The following is a 26,886-nucleotide window of genomic DNA, read 5'->3' as shown; positions in this document are numbered from 1 at the left end:
GGATTGCAGCCCAAGAGGACCAGGGAACCGCCAGGGCCACAGAGGCAGAGACAAGGGCCAGGGTCCCCCTGTGGACCCTTAGCCCTCCCTCTCCCAGAAAGCAGGTCCTTGGGGGTCCTGACACGGAGCCTCTTCTTCAGCACCCCTGAGCACAGGGTGGCTCTACCGGGCATTCAGCCTAGTGGGCAGACGAGAACCCGGGGGCTGCCTGGACCTACTGTGGCCTGGGAGGCCAGCGGGTGACCCTAGCTACCCTGTGGCTGGGCCAACCTGCCTGCTGCCGACGCCAAACCAATCTGCACCTTTCCTGAGAGCTCCACCCAGGGCTGGGCTGGGGATGGCTGGGCCTGGGACTGGCATGGGCTGTGGCTGCAGACCACTGCCAGCTTGGGCCTCGAGGCCAGGAGCTCACCCTCCAGCTAGGGACCTGGCCATTGGGGCAGCCCTGTCCCTGAAGCTCTGAGCTCCCCCCTTCCCCTGACCACATGAGCCCCCTCCACCCAGAGATGTCACAGCCCCCAGCTAGCCCCGCCTCCAGAGTGGGGGCCAAGGCTGGGCAGGCGGGTGGACGACCGGACACTGGCCCCGGAAGAGGAGGGAGGCGGTGGCTGGGATCGGCAGCAGCCGTCCATGGGAACACCCGGCCAGCCCCTCTCGCACGGGTAGAGACAGGGGCGCCCTGCTGGAGCTGAGGTATGTGAGCTCGCGTGGGGCTGGGCCAGAGCAGAACCTGGTGGCCCAGCTGGGAGGCTGCCCACCAGTTGGCCATTGGCCAAGCTGTTGCCCTGGCCGAACCTGATGGCCAAAAAGGTCGTAGGGAGTGATGGGCAGAGGCCCGTTCTGGGAAGGGAGGGTCAGTGCTCTGTGGGGGACCATGTGCTGGAGTGGAGGGCAGCAGGAGGAGCCCTTTGGTGTCCAAGGACTCCTGGAGCCACCCCAGCCTTCCGGGACTTGCAGGGCAGCTGGCACTGGCTGATGCTAGGGGCTGAGGAGTGTCCTTTGAGAGGCCAAATTTTCTGTGACTTCTGTCCTGGGGGACTTCTGGCCTGAGGCCTCAGGAGAGGGCAAGGCTGCCCACCCGAAAGAGACGCAGCCATGGTTCACGGTACCCTCAGCTGCCCTGGGCCAGAGCTGGGGCCAGTTTTCACCTTGTTGAGACCTAGGACTCTGTCCCCCAAGCCTGTCTTCTCCAGCACCTTGACCCCACCCCCCACACACTGTGTCCTAGAAAAGGTAGACACGGGAGACCAGAGCCAGGGCAAGGGATCACCCCTCCATCCCCCCAGGCCCAGTGAGAAGCAGCTGGCCAAGGTGACCCAGGTGGCAGAGAGAGCATCAGACCCAGGTTCCTGTCAGGCACCACCTTGGGCACCGGTCCCCAGATGCCCTGGCTGGGGAGTGTGGATGCTCCCGGAGCCCCCAGGTCACCCCATGTGAGCCAGGCCCACAGAGCTTGGCTCTGCAATGCCTGCTGGGCCGCTGCCTATACTCCGCCCCTTCTGGGAAGCTAAAAGACAGCCCTTCAGTCTGCAGAGACCTGCCTGGCCTTGGAGCCTGGGCTCCACACGCCCACCGGGCTGGCAGGGCCACTCAGTCCCGGTGGTCACCCTGGCGTTGGGTGCATCTAACTGCTCTCCAGTCACAAGGCAACTGCTCCCCAAGGCTCCCCAAACCTGCCGGCCCCCCTAGAAGCCTCTGCCCCTTCCTGGAGGACTGAGGACAGCCTGCAGCCATCCCGCACACAGCCTTCTGTCTGGGCATCCTGCCTTCACATGTGCTGAGCAGGGAGGAAACTCTTATACCACGTTCCTTAAGCGGAGACTGAAACCTGGAGCCAGGCACATGGCACGTGCCCCCACCCACCCAGGACACACTGCGGTGTGGCTGCCTCCAGGCTGGCTCCCTGGATTATGTCTGCTCTTGGCATGGATAACTGGCACCTTTGCCTGGCCGTTGGGGCAGTGTTTGCCTTCCCCTGTCGGCAGCAAATATTTACTGTCCTCCCTGTCTCCAAGCCTGGGCAGACCCTGGGGGGATGAGAGTGGACTCAGGGGTGCTGAGGGTACCCTCCTGCCCTTCAGGTCCTGGTGCCCAGCAGGGGTCCAGCCCAGGGAAGAGAGTGAGGCCAAGACAGGTGGTATTTAAGCCTGAGCTGCTGGGAAAGGTAGCCCTGGGCAGAACTTGGGCCGAACATTGGCCAGTGTCTGTCTCCAGCCAGGCTATGAGGTAGCTGGTTCCAGGATGGGCGCCCTTCCACTCCCAGCAATGTGGCCAGGAGCCGCCATTCACAGGTGCGACCAGCAGATGGCATCAGAGCCTCACTTTGATGCACTCCAGTCACCAGCCACGGGTCCAGGCTCCGGCCGCCACCCAGGGTCTGAGCAGCTGCATCCTGCCCCTGCTGGGCACTCCCAGGGGCTCTGGGGCCTGTGGGACCTGTGGGGGCCCTGCCGGACACTCTTCGGAGCTGTGGGGGGCCCGGCTGGGCACTCTGAAGAGCGTGGGGCTTAGGAATGAGAGGAGGCATCTGATGATGATGAGGGGGCCCACCGAGGCCCCCGCAGGTCCAGTCTCGGCCCCCAAGTCAAGCCTCAGACCAGCCTCTCAGCGGCCTGGGTTTCTCAGAGGGCCGGGACAAACATCCTGGGTCTCTAATATTCCGAGAAAGCCTCTGGTTAGACTCTGAGCCCCACCTGCAGGCCCTAGAATCACAGAGAGCCAGGGTGAGAAGACCAGGGGGACTCCGTCCCAAACTCGTCATGGCCGAGCCCACCGTGGCCGGAGGTGGACCAGGCTGTGGGTTTCGCTGAGGGTCCCCAGGGCCCCTGGGGGCTACTGAGGCTGGAGGCCAGCGGTGGCCAGGTGGCTCCGTCCCTCAGCCACTCCAGTCGGAAGGTCGAGTCCTGGTTCCCATGTGAGGAGGGGGCTTCAGGGACTGGGACCTGGGGGCACGGAAGGCCTGGAGCTGGGGTCCGGGCGGTTCAGGGTTAGTGTGTTCCCACGCTTCCCTCCGCCAGCGCCGCGAGGAGAGGGAGGTCCACTCTGGAAAGAATGTTTGGGGGCAGGGGTAGACAAGGTCTGGGAACGCGGAGATGACACACTGGGTTGCCGCCTCCGCACCCTCCGCGCTTCCTCCCACTATTGTTTCTGGCCTCGGCCGCAGGAACAGCAAGGCAGATTCCTTCGAAAGTGGGGCCGGCCGGAGGCGGTACCCCATCGTCCCTCTCGCGGCCCAGCCGTGCTGTGCTGGCGCCAAGCTCCCTGCTGGCCTCCCACCCGCTCCTCCGCGTCCTCAGCTCACTCCCCTGCTCCCAGGTGGCCCCAGTCCCCACCCCACCTCGCTTGGACTCCCCACTTCCTGCCCATCTGCTGCTGTCGGGAGACATCCTCCTTGACCCCAGGGACTGCTGAGGCAGCCTCCAAGCCTCCCAGTGTCCCTGAGGCTGCCCCTAGTAGCTGGCTTGGGGCTGTACCAAAAGGTCACCCCACAGTCCCCACTTTCCAAGGCAGGGAGATAGCAGGGATCTCAGGGTGCCCGTGGACCGAGGACTAAGTCAGCGTCGGGGTCCCTCAGGCCGAGGGAAAGATAGGTGGTGCCTGCCGGGCTCTCCTCACCCAGGGAGGCTGAGAATGTCTAGACCCAGGTGGCTGTGACCCCTGGGCAGTGTCACAGGGCTGCTGAGGCCTTGCCAGGGATGGAGACTGGCCTCGAGGAGGCCCGGCCCTGGGGGTCCGCAGGCCTGTAGGCTTCGGGGAGGCTCTGCCCCTGCAGCCCAGGCTGCTGAGTCATCAGAACCTCAGGGGCGCCGCGGGCCCCACATTCCGCCCAGGCCTCTCTCTGACCCCCTTCCCAGCCCATCTGTGTTTTTGGAAAACAGAGCCAGAGCCCCCCACAGCCCTGCCAACTTGCGGCTGCTCACGCTGGGACTCACATCGCACCCTTCTGTCTTCAAAGTCCACCTTCACTTCAAAGCTCAGTCCCACCCCAGCCCAGCCTCCACAGGGCCACCACCTGCCCACATCCAGGCCTGCTGCCCAGCTTCGGAGGGACCTTGGGCATCCCCTGATCCTCTCTAGAGCACAGGATCCCTGGCATGGGCCCATTACACACGGGTGGCTGGGCGGGTGGTGAGGACGGGGCTGGGAGGAGATCCTGGGGACCCCATGGTGGAGGCAATGAGGCTCCCAAACCCTGACTCCGGGGATGGCTGCTTGGTCTTCCATTGGGCCCTCCGAGCCCTGACCTCCGAGGTCCAAGGAAAGCTTTCCGGGGCAGGGGTGAGTGGAAGGTGAGCTTCCTCCCTTGCCACCCAGGGGGTGGGCCCAGGGCAGACGCTCCATGGGCATTTCTCAACCTAGGCCCAGCTGTGGGGAAGGAGGGAGCAGGCGGCCAGGTTCCAGGTAGGGGGAGGGGTTGCCTGAGAACTAGAGGAGAGAGGGAGGGCTGGGGCACACCATGCCAGCTCCAGCTGCACCACCAGAGCTCAGAACAGAGCAGGCAGGAGGCAGCAAGCTGAGAGGCTTCCTGAAGGAGGTGTCCCAGACCCTGCCAGCACTGCAGCCTTAAGCATGAGTCCACACTGGGCTCCCACTGCCAGGGGCGCAGACCCAGCCCAGCACTGCCCATGCTGCCCTCGCCAGAGACCCATACGGAGTTAGCACCTGGGTCCTTCCCCCTGGCTGGGCATGGGCTGGCCCTGACAATGAGGAAGGGGTAGCTGCGGCCTCAAGGTCTACAACGGGTTGTGATCTGTGGGTTGCAGGAAGCCACAGGCCCTCGGCGTCCACAGGGCCAGTGAGTGTCCACCCGGAAGCCACAGGCCCTCGGCGTCCACAGGGCCAGTGAGTGTCCACCCGGGCCAGTGTGGGGTTGAAGGGTGAGAGCTGGCAGGCGGGGTTGATGTCCTGGCTCTGCTGCTGGTGGCTGTGTGGCTTTGGGAAAGTCACTTAGCATCTCTGGGCCTTGGTTTCCTCATCTATCAGAAGGGAATCAAAGGAGCCCCTGCCTGCCTCGGCTGCCGGGTGGTGTAGCTCAGTGGTGTCTGTGAGCGGCAGGCCCTCGGGCAGCTGCGCCTCTGGCTTTAGCACACCCATGAGCTGATTTCTGTGCCTGGGCCTTCAAATTACAGGGACAGCCCCGCGGGTGTTTCACGTCTGGGCACCACAGGCAAGGGGAAGCTGGCACGTCCTCCGTGGGAAGTGGCAGTCCCCATGGCTACCTGGCATGAACAGGATGTGTGGGACGGACCTTTCAGGGAGGAGCAGCTCCCCGAGGGAGGAGCCTGGGGCTGGGGTACGGAGGCCTCTGCACATCTTGGAGTAAAACAAGCAGGAGGGGCTGGATGTGGTGGCTCATGCCTATAATCCCAGCAATTTGGGAGGCTGAGGCGGGCAGATCACCTGAGGTCGGGAGTTTGAGACCAGCCTGACCAACAGGGAGAAACCCCATTTCTACTGAAACTATAAAATTAGCCGGGTGCGGTGGCACGTGCCTGTAATCACAGATACTCAGGAGGCTGGGGCAGGAGATTCGCTTGAACTTGGGAAGCAGAGGTTACGGTGAGCCGAGATGGCGCCGTTGCACTCCAACCTGGGCAACGGGAGCAAAACTCCGGCCCAAGAAAAAACACAAACAAAGGAAATCAAAACAAACGAAAAACCCAGCAGGGGGGCTCTGAGGTGCCTGCGACACCCAGGTGCAATCCGTGGTCCTGAGGCCCGTCATAGGGAAGGGGTTTTTGCAGCTCTTTCAACCCCCAGCCCAGCTTCCAAGGAAGCCCAGGGCAGGGAGAAACCTCAGCGGCACCATCAGAGCTCAGAACAGAGGAGGCAGAAATGAGCAGGGAGTGGGGCCGGGGAGGCTTCCGGGAAGCAGTGTCTCCTGCCTTGCTGGCACTGAGGTCTTGAAGATGGGTCCATACTGGGCCCCTGCTGCCAGGGATGCAGATCCGGCCCAGTGCTGAAATATGTGCTCCTGGAGCCTCCCTCCTCTTCATGAGCCACAGGCTGTGAAAACCCCAGAGTCCTCCCAGGCAAGTTTGTTTTGGTTTTGTTGTTGTTGCTGTTGTTGCTGTTGTTGCTGTTGTTGTTGTTGCTGTTGTTGCTGTTGTTGCTGTTGTTGCTGTTGTTGCTGTTGTTGCTGTTGTTGCTGTTGTTGTTGTTTTGAGAGTCTTGCTCTGTCGTCCAGTCCAATGGCGCGATCTCGGTTCACTGCAACCTCTGCCAGCCAGCCAGATTTACTGGAGTAGGTGGAGGAGTCTTTGCAGAGAGATCTCCCAGGCTGCCTAGGCCTGCCGCAGAGTTGCTGTGCAACTAGGCAGTGTTTCTATACGGCCGCCAAAAAAGGTTTCGGCAGCCGTGGGTAGGGGAGGCAGGGGCAAGTATCACTCGATGTCAGGGGGAGGATAAAACTGAACGTTTGTTAACATTGATTTTGTGCGAGAGGTGGCTACCCAGACCCATCCACTGAAGCGGTGAGGTTGGAAGGGAGAGGGGAGGCATGAACAGGTCTGTCCAAGGTCGTTGGCAGAGCGGGGCTGTGAACTGGGTTAACCCCCAGGCCCCTCCTGCCCATCCGTCCTCCAAGCACTGATGTGTGAGTGGCACAGTGGGCCCCTCGGCCCTGCCAACCCCTCGGGCTGTGGCCCTATCGCCTTTGAGGGACGGTCTCACTTCCCCGGCAGAGGCAGCCTGGCCTTCCAGTACCTCGACGGCGTAGGGCTCTGGGGCCACAATCTGGTGTTTTCAGGACTAGGTTGTGAGTTACTTCCTCCTTTTCTCTCAATTCCCAAGATTTGGTAAAGCGGCCCTGTAGCCATGGTCATCATGGCAATATCGATTTATTGGAAAGCAAGGTGCTCTCTGAAGTTGTGGATGTAATTCTCACACGTGGCCACAAGGTGTCAGGCTGGGGCCAGATTTGGAAATCTGCGCTTTACAGGTGGAGCAGGGTGGGGCTGGGAAGCGAGTTAAGAACCAAATTCAGCCTATCTGGGCTCATCCTAGGGACGCTGCCTCTGAAAGGGGATCCCAGCGTTCTACCCCGGGCTTCTCAGTAATAGATCTGATTTTATTTTCATGCTAATGTAGTAGTTTCCTCTCTTAGAACAAAACGGATGTTTCAGAAAGGTTTTTCCAGACCTATCCTGTGGCTTAGGCCTTAAGCTTTAGGCTGCTCACCAGGCCACAGCCCCCTGGCGTAGGAGACACCCAAAGGGAGGAATTCCCTCAGCGCGCCCTCCCAGTCCTGTAATGCCAGGACAGAAGCAGATAAGAGCCCCGGATCCAAACACAAAGGCGCAGAACCCATGGCACCCCGACACTGTAGGGAGGTGTCCTAACTTTGCCCCCAGAGTCCCCCTCTAGAGTGCCCCAAATTGCGGTGCCCAAGACCTTTGGGTTATGCCACTGTAATTCTAGAAATGGCCGCCAGGTGTCAGCATAAGGCCACTTAAGACACTACATGGCGACGGCTTGGTGTAGATTTCTGGGGGTTCCCAAGACTCTCAGGCATGAATGAACAAGGGTGGGCTGAGCCTCTCCGAGGCCTAAGAGGCAGTGGAGCAAGGAGGATTTTCTATGTCGCGTCCCTCACTCCTGCACCACAGTTTCTGTCCGTTCTGCGGTCCCTCTCACCTGTCTCCATAAAGCGTGTGTACCCCTGACCTCTGCGTGGAAAATCTATGGAAGGTAGTGCTGTGGGATCACAGCTCTCGCACCCCAACTCACTGATCCCCAATGCCTCTAGTCCTGCCTCGGTGGCACCATGGCTTAGCTGCTCCCCGGGGGCCCTTTCTATCCTGACCCCTTCTCCCTGCTCTCCTTCTGTTCACACACCCTGTGTTACAAGATCCTGATGGGATAAAATAGCCCCGGACTAGAGTGAGCTCCTCCTGGGCCCATCCAGAGACGGAATTTCAATCCAGGGCAGAGTCTGGATTCAAGACACCATTGTGGGACTGGGAGGCTCCAGGTTTCAAGGAGTTTGACCCGTGGGCGGCTTCCCTTTCAAAGGGTCCCCAGATTGGGGAGGTGCTTTCCCCTTAGCTGCCCACCTCCTCAACCTGGGGACCTTCATTGGGGGGCATCCCATGAAATCACTTCATCTGGCTTGGCGTCAGTCCTTCACTCTCTCTAGGTCCATCTGCAGCTTGGAAAGTCCCAGCCAAGTGTCTCCAGAGGGCTCTGGCTGTCACTCTTTGCAACATTTGGGCATCTTGCAGCAGACGCTGGGGCCCGCACATGCTGCAGGGCCTCTAAGCTGTAGGGCTCCACAGCAGAGCTAGAGCCAGCAGCAGCAAGGGCTGCTTCACGCTGACTTCCTTGTATTTCGTTTGGTTTCTTTCCCTGAGTCTTTGTTTTGTGTCTTCTCTTCTTGCAGACTTGAGGAAGAGGTGTCAGATTCCCAGTGAGACTTGGTCTAATCCAGTGGGTGATTCTTTCTGAACCCTCCCTGAGCTGCTGCCGGCTCCGAGTCTGTGCTTTGGCTGGAAAGACTGTGAACCCATTCAGTGCTCTGGACCTGACAGGGCCATTAGCATCCCTCCCCACCCAAAAGCCAAGTGAAAAATCCAATTTTCCCTCCTCCCATGGGAGGACATGGCTCTGGGGCATCTGCATCTTATTGGAGACATCCCCCAACACACACCAGATTTTAATCCCCTTCAAGTCTAACTCTCTTCCCTGTTGAAATCCTTGTTATCCCCACTAGATGTCCTATTCCTCCAGCTAATGGAAGGATTTAAGCTGAGGGCTTGAAAGAAAAAGGGAGAGGGGACAATTAAATCCCAACCCAGGCTAGTAAGCTAAATACCCTGAAGGTGGTTGGGGTGCATGGGTGTTGGGAGGGTGGGGACTGGTGGCTCTCTGGAAAGTACACGTCTTTGCCTCTTCCTGTGTCTCTGCTTTGTGCCTGGTCTTCCTGTAGGCTTGGGGAAGAGGTTCGAAATTTCCAGTGTGATTTAGTCCAATCTGGTGGGTGCTTCTATATGAACCCTCACCCAGCTGCTGTCAGCTTTGAGTCTGTGCTTTGATTAGAAAGGCTGCAAACCTGTCCAATCACCCCACCCAGGAATGCCTGCGAGTGCCACTTGCAGCAGCAGCATTAGAACTTAGCACCACACGTGGAGTGTGCGAGGTCAGATCAGACATGAAGAGTGAGGCGGAAACCCCCCAGCTAGGTCCCTTGCCCATGGAACATGGAAGGACATAACTGCACGGTACATAACTGTACTAGGAACACCTAAAATCCAATTTTTCTGCTCATTCTTGAACCCTGCTTTTTCCCCCTTATTCCCCCCCCCCCCCCATTTTACCAGTGCCACGCCCATCAACATTCCAGGGTGTCAAGTAACTGCCAAGTGTCACTCTAAGTAGAGCTACACCCACTCCCCACTACCTCCACATAGCCCCCACCTCCTGGCTGGCAGGGGGCTTCTGGCTTATGCCCACGCCCACAGGGGCCTTTCTGCCAGGTCAGGGGGGGCCAACCCTCCGCCCCCTGATGCACCATGCCCTGGTGCTGGAAAGTGCCTGAGCCAGCTGCCCCAGCGGCCTCAGCACTACCAAGTTGGCACAAAGCTCCCCAAATTTGGAGGGGCTCAGGGAAAGGAGTGGAGGGGATGAGGAGGTGAGGGGGAAAACCCATCATTTCGGTTGGCATTTGAGCAGGTGCCACGCTCAGCGGAGATGAGGCTATCCCATCTGTAGGGGGCTGCATTAACATGCACACTCTAAAAGTGCCCTTCGTTCCTCCAGCCTCGGCCTTGTCCCCCTCCTCCTCCTCCACGTCAACCTGGCCAGAGGGTCTGGACGCCACAGCCAGAACACCACCTGCTTTGGTGGCGACTGCTGATATTGGCCAGGCTGGCAGATCATCATCCAGGCAGTTTCGGCAGAGAGCCTTGGGCACCAGTGACTCCCCAGTCCTCTTTATCCACTGTCCAGGAGCTGCGGGGATTGCGCAGAGACTAGAGTACAGGTAACTGGGCTCCCATCCCTTGAGTGTGGGAGAAGAGCTGCATTTTGAGTGTTCAGGCGTGGGTGGGCCCAGAGCTTGGGGCAGCTGCCAGGATCCTGGTTTCTGAAGGAGGGAAGAATTTCTGCTGCTGGAGGGTCCAGGGAAGCCTCCTGAGAGCAGCCTCAGCTTCCGCTTCGGGGCTGGGGGGTGGCGGGGAAGCCTGAGAGCAGCCTCCACTTGGCGGGGGTGGCAGGAAAGGCCATTGTGAAGAGGGTTCTTCTAGAGGGCCGCACAAAGCCACTGAGGCTTTTGCAAGGAAAATAGGTTTTCCTTTACTAATTCACCAGGCAAAATGGGAGGGGTAGGGGAGGAGGGCCAGGCAGCTCTTCCCAGCGGGAACACACAGCTGTCTTCACAAGTGTAAAGGATAGAGTCTTTCTGTGTGAAAAATTTCCCCGTTGCATCCCCCACCCCATTCCCAGAGACAAACAGGAGACTTTGCAGAGGAGCCAGGGGCCCGAGATTCTGGTGCAGATATTTTATTTATATATATATATATATATATATATACACACACACACACACACACACACACATATATACACCATTTTAAAAGTAAAGCTTCCCTCTCTCCCACCTCCCTATGCCTCCTGACCACCAGCAAGAAATTGGACAGGAGACTGAGGAGAAAGGCTGGGAGCGGGCAACAATGCCCCTCCATGTCCCCCCCAGGTTTAGCTTCTCTCCTTCTGATGGTGCACCTGGTCCCCCTTGCCACCCTCTCAGCCTCCCTGGTACACAGAGGGGCCTTGGGGCCAAGGCAGTTTCCCTGGGAATTCTCATTGATGCATGAAGTTTTTCTTTCTTGCGCCCTGGACCCAGACTCCTCAATCCACCCACGGTGGTGTCTGTGGGGAGGGGATTCATTTCCCCAGGAAGCAGAGCCACCCCTCCCTCACTGGCCTTGTCAAGGCAGAGCTGTGCATCCAGTGGCTTTTGCCGGGCCCCCCTCCTTGTCTCCTTCCAAGGTGGGAGTGTTTGGAGGTGGAGGAGGCATTCTGTGCTGTGACCCCTCAAGGCAGGCCATTTGTGTGCAGCCCTCCACCCCCAGTGCCAGGCAGAAGCCCACCTTCACCCAGGAACTGGGCAGCCTGTCTAACAGGATTTCAGCCTCTCCATCAGCACCAGAACGCCCTTTCTAGGCAAACTTCTCACCACTTCTATCTTCCCTTGTACTTTGAAAAAGGGAGCTCTAGGCAGGGGAGGAGCTAGAGGGGGAGCTACTGCTCAAATCCTGACAAGGTGATCCGAAGGCAGCCAGGGGAGGGGGATGGGACGGGCTCAGGCTTGGTGTGTATGAGGGGGCTTTGCTTTTAAAAGAGATCGGCCGGGCACAGTGGCTCAAGCCTGTAATCCCAGCACTTTGGGAGGCCAAGGCGGGTGGATCACAAGGTCAGGAGATAGAGACCATCCTGGCCAACACAGTGAAACCCCGACTCTACTAAAAATACAAAAAATTAGCTGGGCATGGTGGCGGGCGCCTGTAGTCCCAGCTGCTCGGGAGGCTGAGGCAGGAGAATGGCATGAACCCGGGAGGTGGAGGTTGCAGTGAGCCAAGATTGCACCACTGCACTCCAACCTGGTGACAGAGTGAGATTCCGTCTCTAAATAAATAAACAAATAAATAAATGAGGTAATCTCAGCAACATCTTTTTGCTTTTCCCCAGGGACCGAAGAGTCACCACCGAGCTTGTGTGGGCGGAGGTGAATTCCAACCCCCAGCTCCAGGGCTCCGAATCGCTGCCGGCTCTGCCCCCTGCCCAGCCTGCCCCACAGCCTGAGCCCCAGCAGGCCAGAGTGGCCAGAGAGCCCAGTCCTGAGGTGAGCTGCTGTGGCCTGTGGCCCAGGCGACCCCAGCGCTCCCAGAACTGAGGCTGGCAGCCAGCCCCAGCCCCAGCCCCAACTGCAGAGGCAGAGAGGTGAGTGTATCAGGCACCCTGAGGCCTGGCAGAGAGGGCCACAGGCTCTGTGCAGGAGTCTTCGGACTGGGATCGTCCGTTTCTGCAAGCAGCTGTGGCTCAGAGAGGCTGGTGTGGATTCTGAGTCACACAGCTGGGATCTGGAGCTCTGTGGTTGGCTCCAGGTGTTTCCTTCTAGGGGCCAGAGCAGGTGTGGGCAGAGCAGGCTTCCTGCAGTCTCCACAGCACTGAGGTCCTGGCGGGGGAGCTCCTGGGAGAGGAAAAAGGGCAGAGAAGGGGAGAGGGGCAAGGAGAGAGCGGGCAGCCAAGAGGGAGAAGATAGGCAGAAAGTGGATAGAGGGGGGAAAAAGGGAAAATCTATCAGTTAGGAATGATCTGGAAACCCAAGGAAAGCTGGGCTCTGCTGGGGACTGTGAGGGGTTCTCCCTGCTCCAGGCTGCTGGCCGTGGGGTCTTGCACCAACAGCCTAACCTTTCTGTCTGTCCCTATTTGTCAAAGTGGGTGACAGTCTCAGGCCGCCTGGCTGTTCAGAATTGAGACAATAACCAGAGGCCTTCTGAGCAAAGGGCCTGAGGGGCTCCGGTGTCAGGATCCCATTGTGGTCAGGAGCCTGCGGGGCTTCCTTTGTGTGAGGAGGGTGGAAGGTGGCTAGAAAGGCCCAGCCAGTGGCCTCTGCCTCAGCCGGAGGGAGCTCTGTGGTGGTGGCATTACCCATTCACTGGTCAGGCACTGGGGTGATGGGGGAGGCTCCAGGACTTGGGGAGCATTGGAGGTGGGGGGACATGGATTGGAGTCCCTGCACCTGCCCCATGACAGGGGCCTCCCTCAGGGTCTGCAGGGAGGGACCCAGCAGTGGACTCTTCAGGCTGGTTTGCCCGTCCCAGACAGAAGCCAGGAGTGTTCTTTCAAAGCTGTCTTTAGCTTAGACACTCAATAAAACAGTAACACAGTGGCGCCATCTCAGTGCTTCGTTCGGAGCATGTACCGTCTGAATCCCTCTCCCAGGGCCCTCTCCCAAGCACCCCAACCTGGACGCATATCCCCCACGTACTTTTGGCTTTGGGTGGATTGAGCAGCCTTTGGGTGGTCTGTGCTGTCTGGCGTGGAGGCTTCCAGTTTGGTCCTCCGTCCGACTTCCCAGGCCAGCCGGGCTGACGCCAGCGAGCGTGTCCTTCGCCAGAGAGGGGAGCGAGCACAAGGTCAGCGCCCTGCAGGGGGTGACGGAGGGGCGCTCTGAGGACCCTTGGAGAAAGGAACTGCGTTTGTAAACTGCTGGGCTTGGTCCCGTGGACGGGTGAGCGGTTAGCTCAGAGCCAGAGCCTGGGAGGAAACGGGAATGGGAAAGGCCCACTGCAGGGCGGGTGAGCGAGGGGATGTCCAGCGGCCACAGGCTGAGGCTGGGGTATGGGCCAGGCTCCGTGGGGTGAGTCTGAGTCCTTGAGGGGATGTTCATTCTCTGTGGAATTTGGGTTTGCCAGTGGAGAGGAGACCAGCACTGCCCTGGTGAGGTGCTGGGTCAGGGCTGGGGGAGGGCGCTGCTTGGGGCTAAAGTTCCTGCCAGCCAAGCTCTGGGCGGGAGGAGACCCCAGCCCCCTCCTAACATCCTTGGACTGCTGGTGGGACCCTTCCTACCTCCGGGGGCTGGAAGTCATAGGGAAGGAGCCGGTCTTGGGGAAGAACCCGGATGCTGGTCTTGGCTAGCGGGGAGCCGGTGTGCTTTTAGAGTCCCAGGGTGACCCGGGTCTGCCCCAGCCCCAGCCTCCAGCCTGCCCTGGTCACTTTTGACTAAATAAGGAGAGCACTCAGCAGGCAGCCCGGTGAGGGACGGGGAACGTGTGTGTCCCCCTACTCCCCCACCTGCTCCTCCCTCCCTACAGGGCCACTACACCCTGCTGTGGACACCCCAAGGTGACCTCAGCCTTCTTCCTACCTCAAAAAGTCCAGGCCTGTGTCTCCAAGCATGAGTGGTGGCTCCTTGGGGGAAGGCACCTCTGCAGGGTAGAACAAGGGGAAGAGACCCCCAAACAGGTCACTGGTGTCATTGTCCCCAGCACCCCCAAAGAGGAGGAGAGCCCACAACTCGGAACTGGGGCTCTCCCCCAGTGCCCATCCTGTCCCCAGCCTGGGAAGCAGGCGTGGAGGAAAAGGAGCGGGGAGCCCAGAGCTGGCCCTGGGGGCCCTGGTTTTGTCAATGACAGGAGCCTCAGCAACCTAGTCTGCGCTCCCAGGATCCAGGTTTGCAGACAGGCACTTTTCAAATGCTCCTCACCTCCAAATCTACAAGTCACCTTGCAGAGGAAGACATCAACACAGTTGGGGACTCTCTGCTGGAGGCTCCCTGTTCTATAGACACGGGCCGGAGCGGCCAGAGAGCTAGGGACACGGGGAGCCTGCAGAAGGCTGGTGGGAAGGGGGGCAGTGATGGGTGGGGGGAGACGGACCAGATGTTCTTGGAATGGGACTTGGGGGTGATTGATGCAGACAGAAATTTGAAGGGAACATTCCCATGTGTCTTGTGCTCTGGGTGGAAAATGGACTGTTTTTCATGGCGGGGGGGGGGGGGGGTTCTCTCCGTCTTGCCAAGCTAATGTGGAAGAGATGCCTCACCCTGCCCAGCTCCCCACACCTGTCCAAGGCTGTGAACTTCTGCCTCCCCAGTGCCAGGCTTTGAGATGCCCCCCTTCTAGCGGGGGTCCTCCATTGGGGCGGCAATGGGGACAAGCAGTGCCCACTGTACTTGCCCCAAGATCCCACACCATTCTGCTGGTCCCCAGCGGTGCCCCCTCTCTGGCAGTCCCCCCACCCACCCCACAGGTCCCCTTAAGGCCACTGCCCCATCGGCCGACATTGCCCAACGCCAAGGGGTGACCTTGTTCCTGCTGACAGTGCGGTTGGGCGCCTGCACGCGGGTTTAATATTTGCCTTTAAGGAACTGGGCTTTCCCCAGCCTGAGTGGACAGGCTTTCCCTGAAAATTCGCTTGGAGAGAACTAAAAGAGACGCCTGGCACCCCAGCGGCGTGCAGTCCTGCACCCCCCTCCCCACCGGCCCGTGTTTCTCATTTTCCTCCCCACTTCCTCTCCTCTTCAGTGTTACCCAAACAAAACTGGCTTCACCCTTGTTTGGTGCTGGCGAAGGCCCGAATGGCGCGCGCAAAGCTCCGAGGCGGGCAGGGGGTGGCCGCCGGGGGTGCTCCGGGCCCCCAAGCCAAGCCGGGGACTAGCCTGCCCCCGGTGGCGGCTCGGCCGCGGCTTCGCCTAGGCTCGCAGCGCAGAGGCGAGTGGGGCGCAGTGGCGAGGGGAAGCCTGCGGACCTCCCACGCGGGGACCGAGCAGGTAGCTGGGAGTCCCGGGAGCTCCCGGGAAGCAGCGTCCTGGTCGCTCCCTCGCGGCCTTTGGGTTTCTTCCTTCCACCCAGACGCCCGCTAAGCTCGGGCTGCCGCCACAAACGCGCTCTCCGTGTGGAGAAGGCAAAGAAAAAGAAAAGAAAAAGAAAGAAAGAAAGAAAAAACCCAAAGAACGAAAAGCAGCATTTCAGCCGGCCGTGCGCGCCAGGGCGCTCCGCGCTACCTGCCCGCGCCGCCCGCGCTCGCGTTCCCCGGGGAGGGCGCCAGTGCTCCGCGCGCCCCAGTCAAGGTGAATCCCGGGCAGCGCCTTCCTTCCGCGGCCCGGGAAGCTTGAGCTCAGCAATTAGCCCTTGATCCTCGGGGAATCCCAATCCACGGAACAACTTCCCTGCTTTCCCCAAACCCGGACATTTTACTTGTTCTGGGATCCTCTAAATTTAGGCATGGCTTCCCAAGTCTTCCAAATATATTCAGCATTTCGACGGGTCACAAGAATTTTCTTGGACATTAATTTCCGGGGACGTCAAAACACACCAGCCCGGGCTGGCTTTTCCAGACTGACACTATGCCGCCTGGGTCCCCAGATTTGCTTTCTTCCAGGCTCTGGACAGTTTTATACACCCCTCCCCAGGTCCCACAGATTTACAGACTACTAACCCGGGTTCCCTAATTTTAAAGATGAAGCCCTTGGTCCGTGGTGGTCGCGCTGACCGATTTGCCTGGCTCCCCAGGATATGGACAGTGCCCATTTCACCCTTAGACATTGTTCCCCAAACAAGTGGAACTTCCCCCCATAATTTTGAAAATTAACTCCAGGGTCTCCTAAACTTACTGTTTCCCCCACATTTCCGCCCCATTCCGCGCCCCCACCCCACCCTTCCCGTTCACCTCAGCATGGGACATTTGCTACTTAGTTCCGCAAATCTGTTTGCACTAACCTGGGTTCCCTAAATTTTACACGTTGAATCCCAAGTCCCTCATGACACTGAGCAGGGCTGGAAGGTTGGAACCCTCAGAGTATGAAAATTGCTTCCCATACCTTCCCCCAAATTTAGGCATTACACCCAGAGCACATTCAATCCTTTTCCGAATCATAAAGGACCTGCCCTCTGATTGCCTGAGTTTCATAAAATGGAGAGATTTCCCCAATGATTCCCAAAACCTATTGAGAATGTTGTGGGTGTGTGAGTCACAAAGCTTTGCGGCATTAATGTCTATGGCTCTATAGGCTGCTTGGCCATGAATCAAGTCCGTTAAGTGTAGACACTGCCACCCAGGTCCCTGGAACACACTGAGCAGTTACCAGGAGGTGCTCAAGTGTGACCCAGGATTCTCCAGGTCCCCAAATCACACAGGGTCTCACGGGTCCCTCTGGGCTAAAGGAAGCACAAAATAACCCCTTGGACAGAGGCTATTTTTATTTCTGTTATGCCAGGTGTTGCTAACGGCCCCAGTTCCCGAACGTTCTGAGCATTTTCTCTGCATCACAACGTTGACTATTAAACAATTCTCTAGGTCCCAGGAGCTTCGTCACAAGAATCTTGCTTTTCCAAAATTCAGGCATTGGTCTGAAACCCCAATGGCCAGGATCACACTGGACCCTTTTCCTGGTCCCCCATACTTGGATGTTCTGGACGCTGCTCTCCAGGCCCTCTAGAAACATTCAGCATTGCCCTCGGGTCAGAGGAAGGCACTGATTTCTTGGGCTCCAAACAACCCACTGAGTCATCTGAAAGTTAAGCAATATTTCCTTCAAACACACTGTACACTCCCTATCACAAAATCTGAAAATTCCTGCGTCCTAAGACCTAGGAACTCTGAATCCTCTTTCTCGAAACATACCTGTCTAAAACGCACACGTCCTCCAGGGACTATGAGGGACTTCCCTAGATCTTTAGATTCAAAAATGATTTTCCTGGAGCCCCCAAATTTAGGTATCGTCTCCCAGCCTTCCAAGCAAATTGGGATTTTTCTCCCTTCACAAAAACGATTGAGGTATTTTTTTAAATACTGATTTATGAGTCTCCTGACTTTATGATCCCTGCCCTGGGTCCTCCTACATTTAGAAAATGTTCCATAGACCCCCAAAGCACACTAAAAAATGTCCCTGGGTCCCAGAAATCCCAGGCATGAAAAAACCTGTGACCTGTAAGTTTCCTAGCTACTAACCAGGTTCCCAGACATTTAGATATCAAATCTCCATTGGGTAATTTCCATGTGTCCCAAAAACCTGAAACGTGTTTCACTGGGGCTTCCCCAAATGCAGACACTGTCCAGGAAAATATATAGTATTTTTCTTATTTACCGAAAATAAACTAATGGAAATCATTTAAAATTTGACATAGAAAAAGAATCCTGATTTTTTTGATTTGTTTTCCCCAAATGTACTGATCACACTCCAGGCTTCCCCAAAATTTAGACAGTGCTTTCTTCCATCTCTGAAGGGCATTAAAACGTTTCCCTGAAGCCACAGTAATTATGAAAGTTATTTTTCTCCGTATGCTGCCAGCGTCCAGGCCACTAACTTGTATTCTTAAGATGTGAAAATTAATCTCAGCTTCCCCCTAACACACCAAGAATGTGTTTGGATCCCCTTGCTTTCATCTGCCAATTTTAGGCAATGTGCCTCTTAGGCAAAACTCCCAATTTCATATGGAGAATTTCCTTTAACTATCCCTTCTCAAAAATTGGTCTGGGATTTCCTGGGTCCCCCAAGCTAGCTGGCCCCTATTTGAGACCTCTTTCTCCATGTTCCCAATTGCATGGAGCAAGTTCCCTCATCCCCCAAACCTGTAATCTATTTTTCTGGAGTCTCAGGTTTAGTCATTAATCACGGTTCCCACATTAACGGAGTCCCCGGGGTCTCCTCCTCCAGGACACCCATTCGCTAAGCCCGCAAGGCAGAAAGAACTCTGCCTTGCGTTCCCCAAAATTTGGGCATTGTTCCCGGATCGACGGCCGCCCACTGCAGCTTCCCCAACCCTGCGCACAGCGGGCACTGGTTTCGGGCCTTTCTGTCTCCTACGAAGTCCCCAGAGCAACTAGGATTTGGGAAATTTCTCTAGCGTTGCCCAAACACACTTGGGTCGGCCGCGCGCCCTCAGGACGTGGACAGGGCTTCCCTGCGTCCAGGAAAGCGACCGGGCATTGCCCCCAGTCTCCCCCAAATTTGGGCATTGTCCTCGGGTCTTCCAACGGACTGGGCGTTGCTCCCGGACGCTGAGGACTGGCCTCGGGGTCTCGCTCACCTTCAGCAGCGTCCACCGCCCGCCACAGAGCGTTCGATCGCCCGCCGCCTGAGCTCCTGGTGCGCCCGCGATCGCAGCCTCCAGCCTCGCGGTGAGCTCCCCGCCGCGCCGGTCCCCGCCGCCTCTGCGCCCCTGCCCGGCTCCCGGCCCTCATCTGCTGCTGTCCCGCCGGTGCTGGCGCTCGTATTCGGCTGCCGCCGGAGAGGCCGGCGTGGGGCACGGGACCCGGCTGCGGACTTGAGGCTTGGCGGCTGTGCTCCCTCCGGCTGGGCGCCCCGAAATCCGCGGCACTTTGGTTTGCTCATTGCAAAGATCTCATTTGTGGGGAAAGAGGCTGGAGGGCCCCAAAGTGGGGCGGGCAGGGGGCTGCGGAAAGGGACGCGGAGGAGAGGCGCTCCCGCCGGGCGGTAAAGCGTCTCTAGCCCGCGGGCCTAGGACTCCGCCGGGAGGCGCGCGCGGAGCGCGGGCTAAGTGATTGATGGCGGAGCGAGGGGGGCGAGGGGGGCCCGGGGGGCGCGAGTTTCCGCCGGCGGCCCCTTCCCCTTGACCAGGCTTTGGCGGCGGGGGGCTGGCGGGGTGCGGGATTTTGTGCGTGGTTTTGACTTGATAAAAATCACAGTGCTTTCTTACATCGTTCAAACTCTCCAGGAGATGGTTTCCCCAGACCCCCAAATTATCGTGGTGACCCCCGAGACTGAACTCGCGTCTATGCAAGTCCAACGCACTGAGGACGGGGTAACCATTATCCGGATATTTTGGGTGGGCCGCAAAGGCGAGCTACTTAGACGCACCCCGGTGAGCTCGGCCATGCAGGTAGGATTTGAGCTGTGTTTCCCGCCCTGATTCTCTCTCCTTTGGCGGCCGGGCAGGCTCTAGGCCTGGCCCAGATTCGGCCTGGCCCAGCCGGCCTTCCGTGCGTCCCGCACCTGGCGGGGGCTCCGGGGCTCCGGCGCGGCACCGGGGGGCGCTCGGGATCTGGCTGAGGCTCCAAGCGCCGCGTGGCCGGCTCCTCCTGCTGGGGCAGGTGGCGGCTGCGCGCCCCGCCCGAGGCCAGGGGCCCCCTCCGCCGCAGCAACCAGCAAGGATCCCCGGATCCAGCCTCGAGCCACCTGCATCTGCACTCAGACGGGGCGCACCCGCAGTGCAGCCTCCTGGCAGGGCTCTGGGAGCCCGCCTGCCCCTGCCTGCCCGGAGACCCCAGCTCACGAGCACAGGCCGCCCTGGCACCCCAGAAACCCTAGATGGGGCCCCGAATTCTCTAGAACGGGCATTCAGCATGGCCTTGGCGCTCTGCGGCTCCCTGCCCCCCACTCAGCCTCGTCCCCGCGCACCCCCCAGCCCCCGCGACCGCCGCCCCCCACCCCCCGGGGCCCCAGGGCCCCCAGCCCGCACCCCCCGCCCCGCGCTTGGCTCGGGTTGCGGGGGCGGGCCAGGGGCGGGGCGAGGGCTCGGAGGGCGCCCATTGGCGCGGGCGCGAGGCCAGCGAGGCCCGCGCGGGCCCTGGGCCGCGGGCTGGCGCGACTATAAGAGCCGGGCGTGGGCGCCCGCAGTTCGCCTGCTCTCCGGCGGAGCTGCGTGAGGCCCGGCCGGCCCCGGCCCCCCCCTTCCGGCCGCCCCCGCCTCCCGGCCCACGCCTGCCCGCGCTCTGCCCACCAGCGCCTCCATCGGGCAAGGCGGCCCCGCGTCGACGCCGCCCGCTGCCTCGCTGCTGACTCCCGTCCCGGGCGTCGTCCGCGGGGTCGCGCTCCGCCGGGCCTGCGGATTCCCCGCCGCCTCCTCTTCATCTACCTCAACTCCCCCATCCCCGCTTCGCCCGAGGAGGCGGTTCCCCCCGCAGGCAGTCCGGCTCGCAGGCCGCCGGCGTTGTCACCCCCCCGCGCTCCCCCTCCAGCCCTCCCCCCGGCGCGCAGCCTCGGGCCGCTCCCCTTTCCACGCTGCGTCCCGGAGCGGCCCCGGTCCCGCCACTGCCTGTCTCCCTCCCGAGGCCCGGGCTCGCGACGGCCGAGGGCTCCGTCGGCCCAAACCGAGCTGGGCGCCCGCGGTCCGGGTGCAGCCTCCACTCCGCCCCCCAGTCACCGCCTCCCCCGGCCCCTCGACGTGGCGCCCTTTCCTTCGCTTCTCTGTGCTCCCCGCGCCCCTCTTGGCGTCTGGCCCCGGCCCCCGCTCTTTCTCCCGCAACCTTCCCTGCGCTCCCTCCCGTCCCCCCCAGTTCCCAGCCTCAGACTCCCTCCCCCCCTCACGCCCGCCCTCTCGCCTTCGCCGAACCAAAGTGGATTAATTACACGCTTTCTGTTTCTCTCCGTGCTGTTCTCTCCCGCTGTGAGCCTGCCCGCCTCTCGCTGTCCTCTCTCCCTCTCGCCCTCTCTTCGGCCCCCCCCTTTCACGTTCACTCTGTCTCTCCCACTATCTCTGCCCCCCTCTATCCTTGATACAACAGCTGACCTCATTTCCCGATACCTTTTCCCCCCCGAAAAGTACAACATCTGGCCCGCCCCAGCCCGAAGACAGCCCGTCCTCCCTGGACAATCAGACGAATCCCCCCCCCCAAAAAAAGCCATCCCCCCGCTCTGCCCCGTCGCACATTCGGCCCCCGCGACTCGGCCAGAGCGGCGCTGGCAGAGGAGTGTCCGGCAGGAGGGCCAACGCCCGCTGTTCGGTTTGCGACACGCAGCAGGGAGGTGGGCGGCAGCGTCGCCGGCTTCCAGGTAAGCGGCGTGTGCGGGCTGGGCCGGAGCCGGGGCTGGGGCGGCGCGGGCTTGCGCCGGACGCCCGGCCCTTCCTCCGACTGCTCCCGGCGCGGGCCTGCGGGGCTCGGCGGGGCGGCTGAGCCCGGGGAGGAGGAGGAAGACGGGCGGCTGCGGGTCCCGTTCCCTGCGCGGAGCCCCGCGCTCACCCTGGCGGTGGAGCTGGGGGTGGGGTGGGGTGGGGGCGTCGGGAAGGGCCGAGGGCGGTGTGAGCTGTCTGCAGGGGCGACTTCCTGGTCGGTCTGTGGGTGCAGGGGGTGCTGCCGAACATGTGTGATTCGTGCCTTGCGGGCCCTCGCCCCCGGGGTGCTGGGTAACGAGGAGGGGCGCGGAGCCGCAGAAGCCCACCCTGGTATGTTGACGCGGTGCCAGCGAGACCGCGAGAGGAAGACGGGGTGGGCGGGGCCAGGATGGAGAGGGGCCGAGTTGGCAGGAGTCATGGCAGACGCCACATTCGCGATATCTCCCCCACACCCCCTCTGGCTCAGTCCGCAACATTTCCAAACAGGAGTCCCGGGAGAGGGGGGAGAGGGGCTGCTGGTCTGAGGCTAAGAAGGGCAGAGCCTTCAACCCAGAGAGAGGCCGGGGCCCCTGCCCAGTGGGCAGCGTGGAAGTTTCCATACAAGGAGGTGGGAAGGAGAGCCCCCCTTCACTGCCCTGTGCAGAGATGAGCTGGGGGTGCAGGATGGGAGCCCATGGCACTTTGCTACGGGATGGTCCAGGGCTCGCGGTTGGGGGTGCAGGAGAGAAGAGACTGGCTGGGAGGAGGGAGAGGGCGGGAGCAAAGGCGCGGGGGAGTGGTCAGCAGGGAGAGGGGTGGGGGGTAGGGTGGAGCCGGGGCTGGGAGGAGTCGGCTCACACATAAAAGCTGAGGCACTGACCAGCCTGCAAACTGGACATTAGCTTCTCCTGTGAAAGAGACTTCCAGCTTCTTCCTCCTCTTCTTCCTCCTCCTCCTCCTGCCCCAGCGAGCCTCCTGCTGAGCTGTAGGTAACCAGGACTGTGGAGTGAAGACCCCGCTGCCATCCCACTCCAGCCTGAGGCAGGGCAGCAGGGGGCACGGCCCACGCCTGGGCCTCGGGCCCTGCAGCCGCCAGCCTGCTGCCTCTCGGACAGCACCCCCCTTCCTCTCTCTTCCTCTGCCCCTACCCCCACCTGGTCTCTGCTTCCTCACCTGCTCCTTCCCTTTCTGTTCCTTCCCTTCGGCTCCCTCCTTGCCCAGCTCAGGGCTTTTCCTGGGCCCTCACCTGCTCCGCACCGCGGCATGCTTCCTACCCTGCTTTCTGCCGGTCCCCTGACCCGGACCTCCAAGTTCAGAGTGGTGGGGCTTATTGCGGAACCGCGGCGAGGGCTTGAGTGGCCAGCTGGCCGAGTGTGCTCTTAGAATTTGGAAGCGGGTGGCAGAGGGGGCGGTGAGGGGACTGGCTAGGGTCCAGTCAAGGAGATGACCACCTGGCTTTCGGATCGTCGGTGCGGCTGCCCACTGCTCTTTAGAGAGGGCATGCAAACTTGTGCTTCTGTCCCATTGCCTGCTCAGTCGCTCACATAATTTATCGCATCAAAAACTCCCCTGGGTCTGTGGAGGGAAGGCTGGGGCTGCCCGCCTGGAGGGCTCCACCTTCTGCAGGGGCAGGGCCAACTTGCTGTGGTGGCCCCCGGCCTCCCACCCCCGAGTTGGTTAGCGGCCCTGTGGCCCTGCAGCCTGTGGAGGGGGTGTGTCCTAAGACTGGCCTCCCTTTCCAGATTGCACTCAGGGGAACCTGTTGTCTGACTTCCCAGGTGGCCTGAGCTGGTCTCTCCAACTCTCACGGGGAGAGTTTGGTAGCGCAAATGGGGAGATATTCTGGAGGCCCCGGCCTTACTGGTTTGATTTGAGGCCTGGAAAGGAGGCTCTGGGCTTGTGTGTGTGTGTGTGTGTTTGGAGGTAGCCAAAGCAGACTAGAGTTGGAGAACTGGGTGACTGGGAAAACAAGGTTTTTAGAAGCATGGGTGATGTGGTTGTGCTAACCACTGGAGTCCTGAGCCAGGCCTGGCTCAGCGGCAGACTGGAAAGGTGGAAAAGCCAGGGGAGGGGGTGGGACTGGCCCAGCAGGACCGGCCTGCTGCTTTGAGGGGGATGGTCCTCCTGGACCCCCCCTGCTCAGCTGGGGGTTGTGGGGAGGAAGGGACTGGTCCTCTTGGATGCACATGGTCTGTGGGGTGGGGCTGTCTGCCATCTTGGCTGGCGCTGGAGGCCTGAGAAGTGGTGATGGGCCCCTGGGCTGGCCCTGCCCCCATGGTGTCATAGGACGGAGGCCAGGTCGGGTGTCCAGCCTGGGCCCCTGCAGCTGTGGGTGCTGCCGAGCTCCTGCAATAATGACCACGGAGATGGTCACTCCTCGTGTAAAATTACTAGTGCTTCTTGCACATCGAAGGAACCGGGCTCTTTCTGTGTGCTTCCAGACGCTTCAGTCTCCAGGCGGCCCTGCGCCCTCAACTCGGCATTGTGACCCGTGTGTTACTTTTGTAATGAAAATGATGTTTATGGGAAAGCTATGCTCTAAATTTTCAATTGAATTTGTAGGTTGGCCGACGGCCTCTGGTTTGGGCTGGGGCTTGGCCTGTCTGCCACGCTCACGCCACTTCTCTCCCGCCCCCAGATACCAATGGGAATCCCAATGGGGAAGTCGATGCTGGTGCTTCTCACCTTCTTGGCCTTCGCCTCGTGCTGCATTGCTGCTTACCGCCCCAGTGAGACCCTGTGTGGCGGGGAGCTCGTGGACACCCTCCAGTTCGTCTGTGGGGACCGCGGCTTCTACTTCAGTAAGTAGCTGGGAGGGACTTCCTCAGACCTGGTCAGGCCCCTAAAGTGACAGGTGAGGACGCTCAACCTCAAGCCAGGGGAGCACACCCCTAGGTCAGCGGCCCAGCCCCCTGCTCGGAGACTCTGACCTTCGGGCCGTGTTTCTGAGAACCTACAGGGTCCCAGGGCATCCACACCAGCTGACTTTCCCTTCACACGCTTCCTTTGAAGGGTGGGCCAGAGGTGCCCCCTAGACGTTGGGGGCACTCACGGGGGTCTCCCTTGGCGTCAGAATTTCTGTTGGGGGCCGTGAGCTCCCGCTGCTGAGGCGCCACACCCCTAGGGCAGGGCTTCAGGCTCTGGAGGAAGAGCCTGCCTTTCTTCCCGCACCTTTTGGACATTTTGACAAGGGATGTGCATTCAGTGAATGATCAGAATTAAAATCAGTAAAGTGATTTATAGAATTAAAATCAATAAAACAAGTGCAGTTGGTGGGTGGCAGGGGTGAGCGGTGCATGCGCCTCCTTGGGCCCCAAGGCCGCCATGGAGGGTGCCCACCTGCTGACCTCAAGGACGCTTCAGCCTTTCCTCATGTTTCTCTCTTGGTTTTCCGGCCTGGGGGTTGGCAGGTGGGTGCACAGCTCATTGTGCTTGAGACCCCGCCCCCAGATGGGGGGCTGGGTGGATGCAGAGGCAGGCATGGTGCCTGGGCTTGCCTGACGGGGCAAGGGAGGGGCCACTTCTCGCTGGCCGGGACCACACGGCTTATTCCACCTGTCACTCACCACGTGACATCTTTACCACCACTACTTACTCACGCTGTGAAATGGGCTCACAGGATGCAAATGCACTTCAAAGCTTCTCTCTTAAAAGTTCCTGCTGCTTGACTCTGGAAGCCCCTGCCCGCCCTGGCCTCTCCTGTGCCCTCTCTCGCCTGTCCCATTTGAGGATAGGAAGTGGCACTGCAGGGCCTGGTGCCAGCCAGTCCTTGCCCAGGGAGAAGCTTCCCTGCACCAGGCTTTCCTGAGAGGAGGGGAGGGCCAAGCCCCCACTTGGGGGACCCTGTGATGGGGCTCCTGCTCCCTCCTCCGGCTGATGGCACCTGCCCTTTGGCACCCCAAGGTGGAGCCCCCAGTGACCTTCCCCTTCCAGCTGAGCGTTGCTGTGGGGGAGAGGGGGAAGACGGGAGGAAAGAAGGGAGTGGTTCCATTGCGCCTCCTCACTCCTCTCCTCCCGTCTTCTCCTCTCCTGCCCTTGTCTCCCTGTCTCAGCAGCTCCAGGGGTGTTGTGGGCCCCTCCAGCCTCCTAGGTGGTGCCAGGCCGGAGTCCAAGCTCAGGGACAGCAGTCCCTCCTGTGGGTCCCCTGAACCGGGCTCACATCCCACACATTTTCCAAATCACCCCAGTGTGGGCCTTTGGTCCTGGTGGTGTCTGTCTGGCCATGGGACCAAGAGCTTGTGCGCATTTTTCATCTGAGGAAGGAGGCAGCAGAGGCCACGGGCTGGTGTGGGTCCCACTCTCTTCCCCTCTCACCTCTCTTCTTCCTGGGATGCCTCTGCCTGCCGGCTCTCACTTCCCTCTCCTGACCTGCAGGGTGGCCTCCTCTTTCCAGAGCCTGGCCTGAGGGCAGGGGTGGTTTGCTCCTTCTTCAGCCTCCTGGGGCAGGGGGCAGCGCGGTGCTAACACAGCTCTCTCTGTGCTGTGGGACTTCCAGGCAGGCCCGCAAGCCGTGTGAGCCGTCGCAGCCGTGGCATCGTTGAGGAGTGCTGTTTCCGCAGCTGTGACCTGGCCCTCCTGGAGACGTACTGTGCTACCCCCGCCAAGTCCGAGAGGGACGTGTCGACCCCTCCGACCGTGCTTCCGGTGAGGATCCTGGGCCCCTTCCCCGCTCTCTAGAGGTAGAGACATAGGGCTTCGGGCGCCCAGCATTTCCTGTGGCCTCTGGGACCTCTTGGCCAGGGACAAGGACCCGTGACTTCCTTGCTTGTTGTGTGGCTGGGGAGCAGCTCAGACGCTGGCTCCTTCTGTCCCCCTGCCTGTGGACGTTAGCTCGAGTCACTGATCAGTCCCAGGGGTGACCTGTCAGGTCAGGCGGGTGGCTCAGGCGGAAGAGCGTGGAGAGCAGGCACCTGCTGACCAGCCCCTTCCCCTCTCAGGACAACTTCCCCAGATACCCCGTGGGCAAGTTCTTCCAATATGACACCTGGAAGCAGTCCACCCAGCGTCTGCGCAGGGGCCTGCCTGCCCTCCTGCGTGCCCGCCGGGGTCGCGTGCTCGCCAAGGAGCTCGAGGCATTCAGGGAGGCCAAGCGTCACCGTCCCCTGATTGCTCTGCCCACCCAAGACCCCACCCACGGGGGCGCGTCCCCAGAGATGTCCAGCAATCGGAAGTGAGCAAAACCGCCGCAAGTCTGCAGCCCGGCACCACCACCCTCCAGCCTCCTCCTGACCACGGACGTTTCCATCAGGTTCCATCGCGAAAATCTCTCGGTTCCACTTCCCCCCGGGGCTTCTCCTGACCCCAGTCCCCGTGCCCCGCCTCCCCGAAGCAGGCTACTCTCCTCGGCCCCCTCCATCGGGCTGAGGTCCACAGCAACATCTTCAAACATGTACAAAATCGATTGGCTTTAAACACCCTCTACACACCCTGCCTCCAAATTATCCCCAATTATCCCCACACATAAAAAAATCAAAACTTTAACCCCCTCTCCCCCCACCACAACAACCCTCTTAAAAATAATTGGCTTTTTAGAAGCACCAGAAAAGCTCAGAAATTGGCTTTAAAAAAACAACAACCAAAAAAAAAAAAAAAATCAATTGGCTAAAAAAAA

At 60.2% G+C, this 26,886-nt stretch overlaps 2 protein-coding genes across 7 annotated transcripts; one reads left to right on the top strand and one right to left on the bottom strand.

Annotated features, from left to right (window-relative positions):
• Window positions 1-576: 576 nt before the first annotated feature.
• IGF2 (insulin like growth factor 2) lies at window positions 577-26,886 on the top strand. 6 transcript variants are annotated; one of them, XM_030917929.1, is made up of 7 exons: window positions 577-693; window positions 9,757-9,979; window positions 11,686-11,937; window positions 19,179-19,343; window positions 23,914-24,076; window positions 25,771-25,919; window positions 26,213-26,886. In XM_030917929.1, the coding sequence occupies exons 4-7, from the start codon at window positions 19,182-19,184 to the stop codon at window positions 26,447-26,449; spliced, it is 711 nt and encodes a 236-aa protein (XP_030773789.1). In that variant the 5' UTR covers window positions 577-693; window positions 9,757-9,979; window positions 11,686-11,937; window positions 19,179-19,181; the 3' UTR covers window positions 26,450-26,886. The 6 variants fall into 6 exon arrangements, with proteins under 6 accessions (XP_030773789.1, XP_030773785.1, XP_030773787.1 ...); XM_030917925.1 differs by lacking the exon at window positions 19,179-19,343; XM_030917927.1 differs by lacking the exons at window positions 577-693; window positions 9,757-9,979; window positions 11,686-11,937; window positions 19,179-19,343 and adding an exon at window positions 18,492-18,621.
• Window positions 12,062-18,835, bottom strand: LOC104677144 (putative insulin-like growth factor 2 antisense gene protein). The gene is given in 5 exon segments (XM_030917923.1): window positions 12,062-12,187; window positions 12,989-13,108; window positions 13,868-13,928; window positions 18,531-18,774; window positions 18,776-18,835. Coding segments are annotated over 5 exon segments (561 nt in total). The 3' UTR covers window positions 12,062-12,111.

The sequence above is a fragment of the Rhinopithecus roxellana genome, chromosome 15, assembly GCF_007565055.1.
Source record: "Rhinopithecus roxellana isolate Shanxi Qingling chromosome 15, ASM756505v1, whole genome shotgun sequence".
Classification (NCBI taxonomy): Eukaryota; Metazoa; Chordata; class Mammalia; order Primates; family Cercopithecidae; genus Rhinopithecus; species Rhinopithecus roxellana.
The sequence above is the reverse complement of the archived record's forward strand: the minus strand, read 5'-3'. Positions and strand labels throughout refer to the sequence as shown.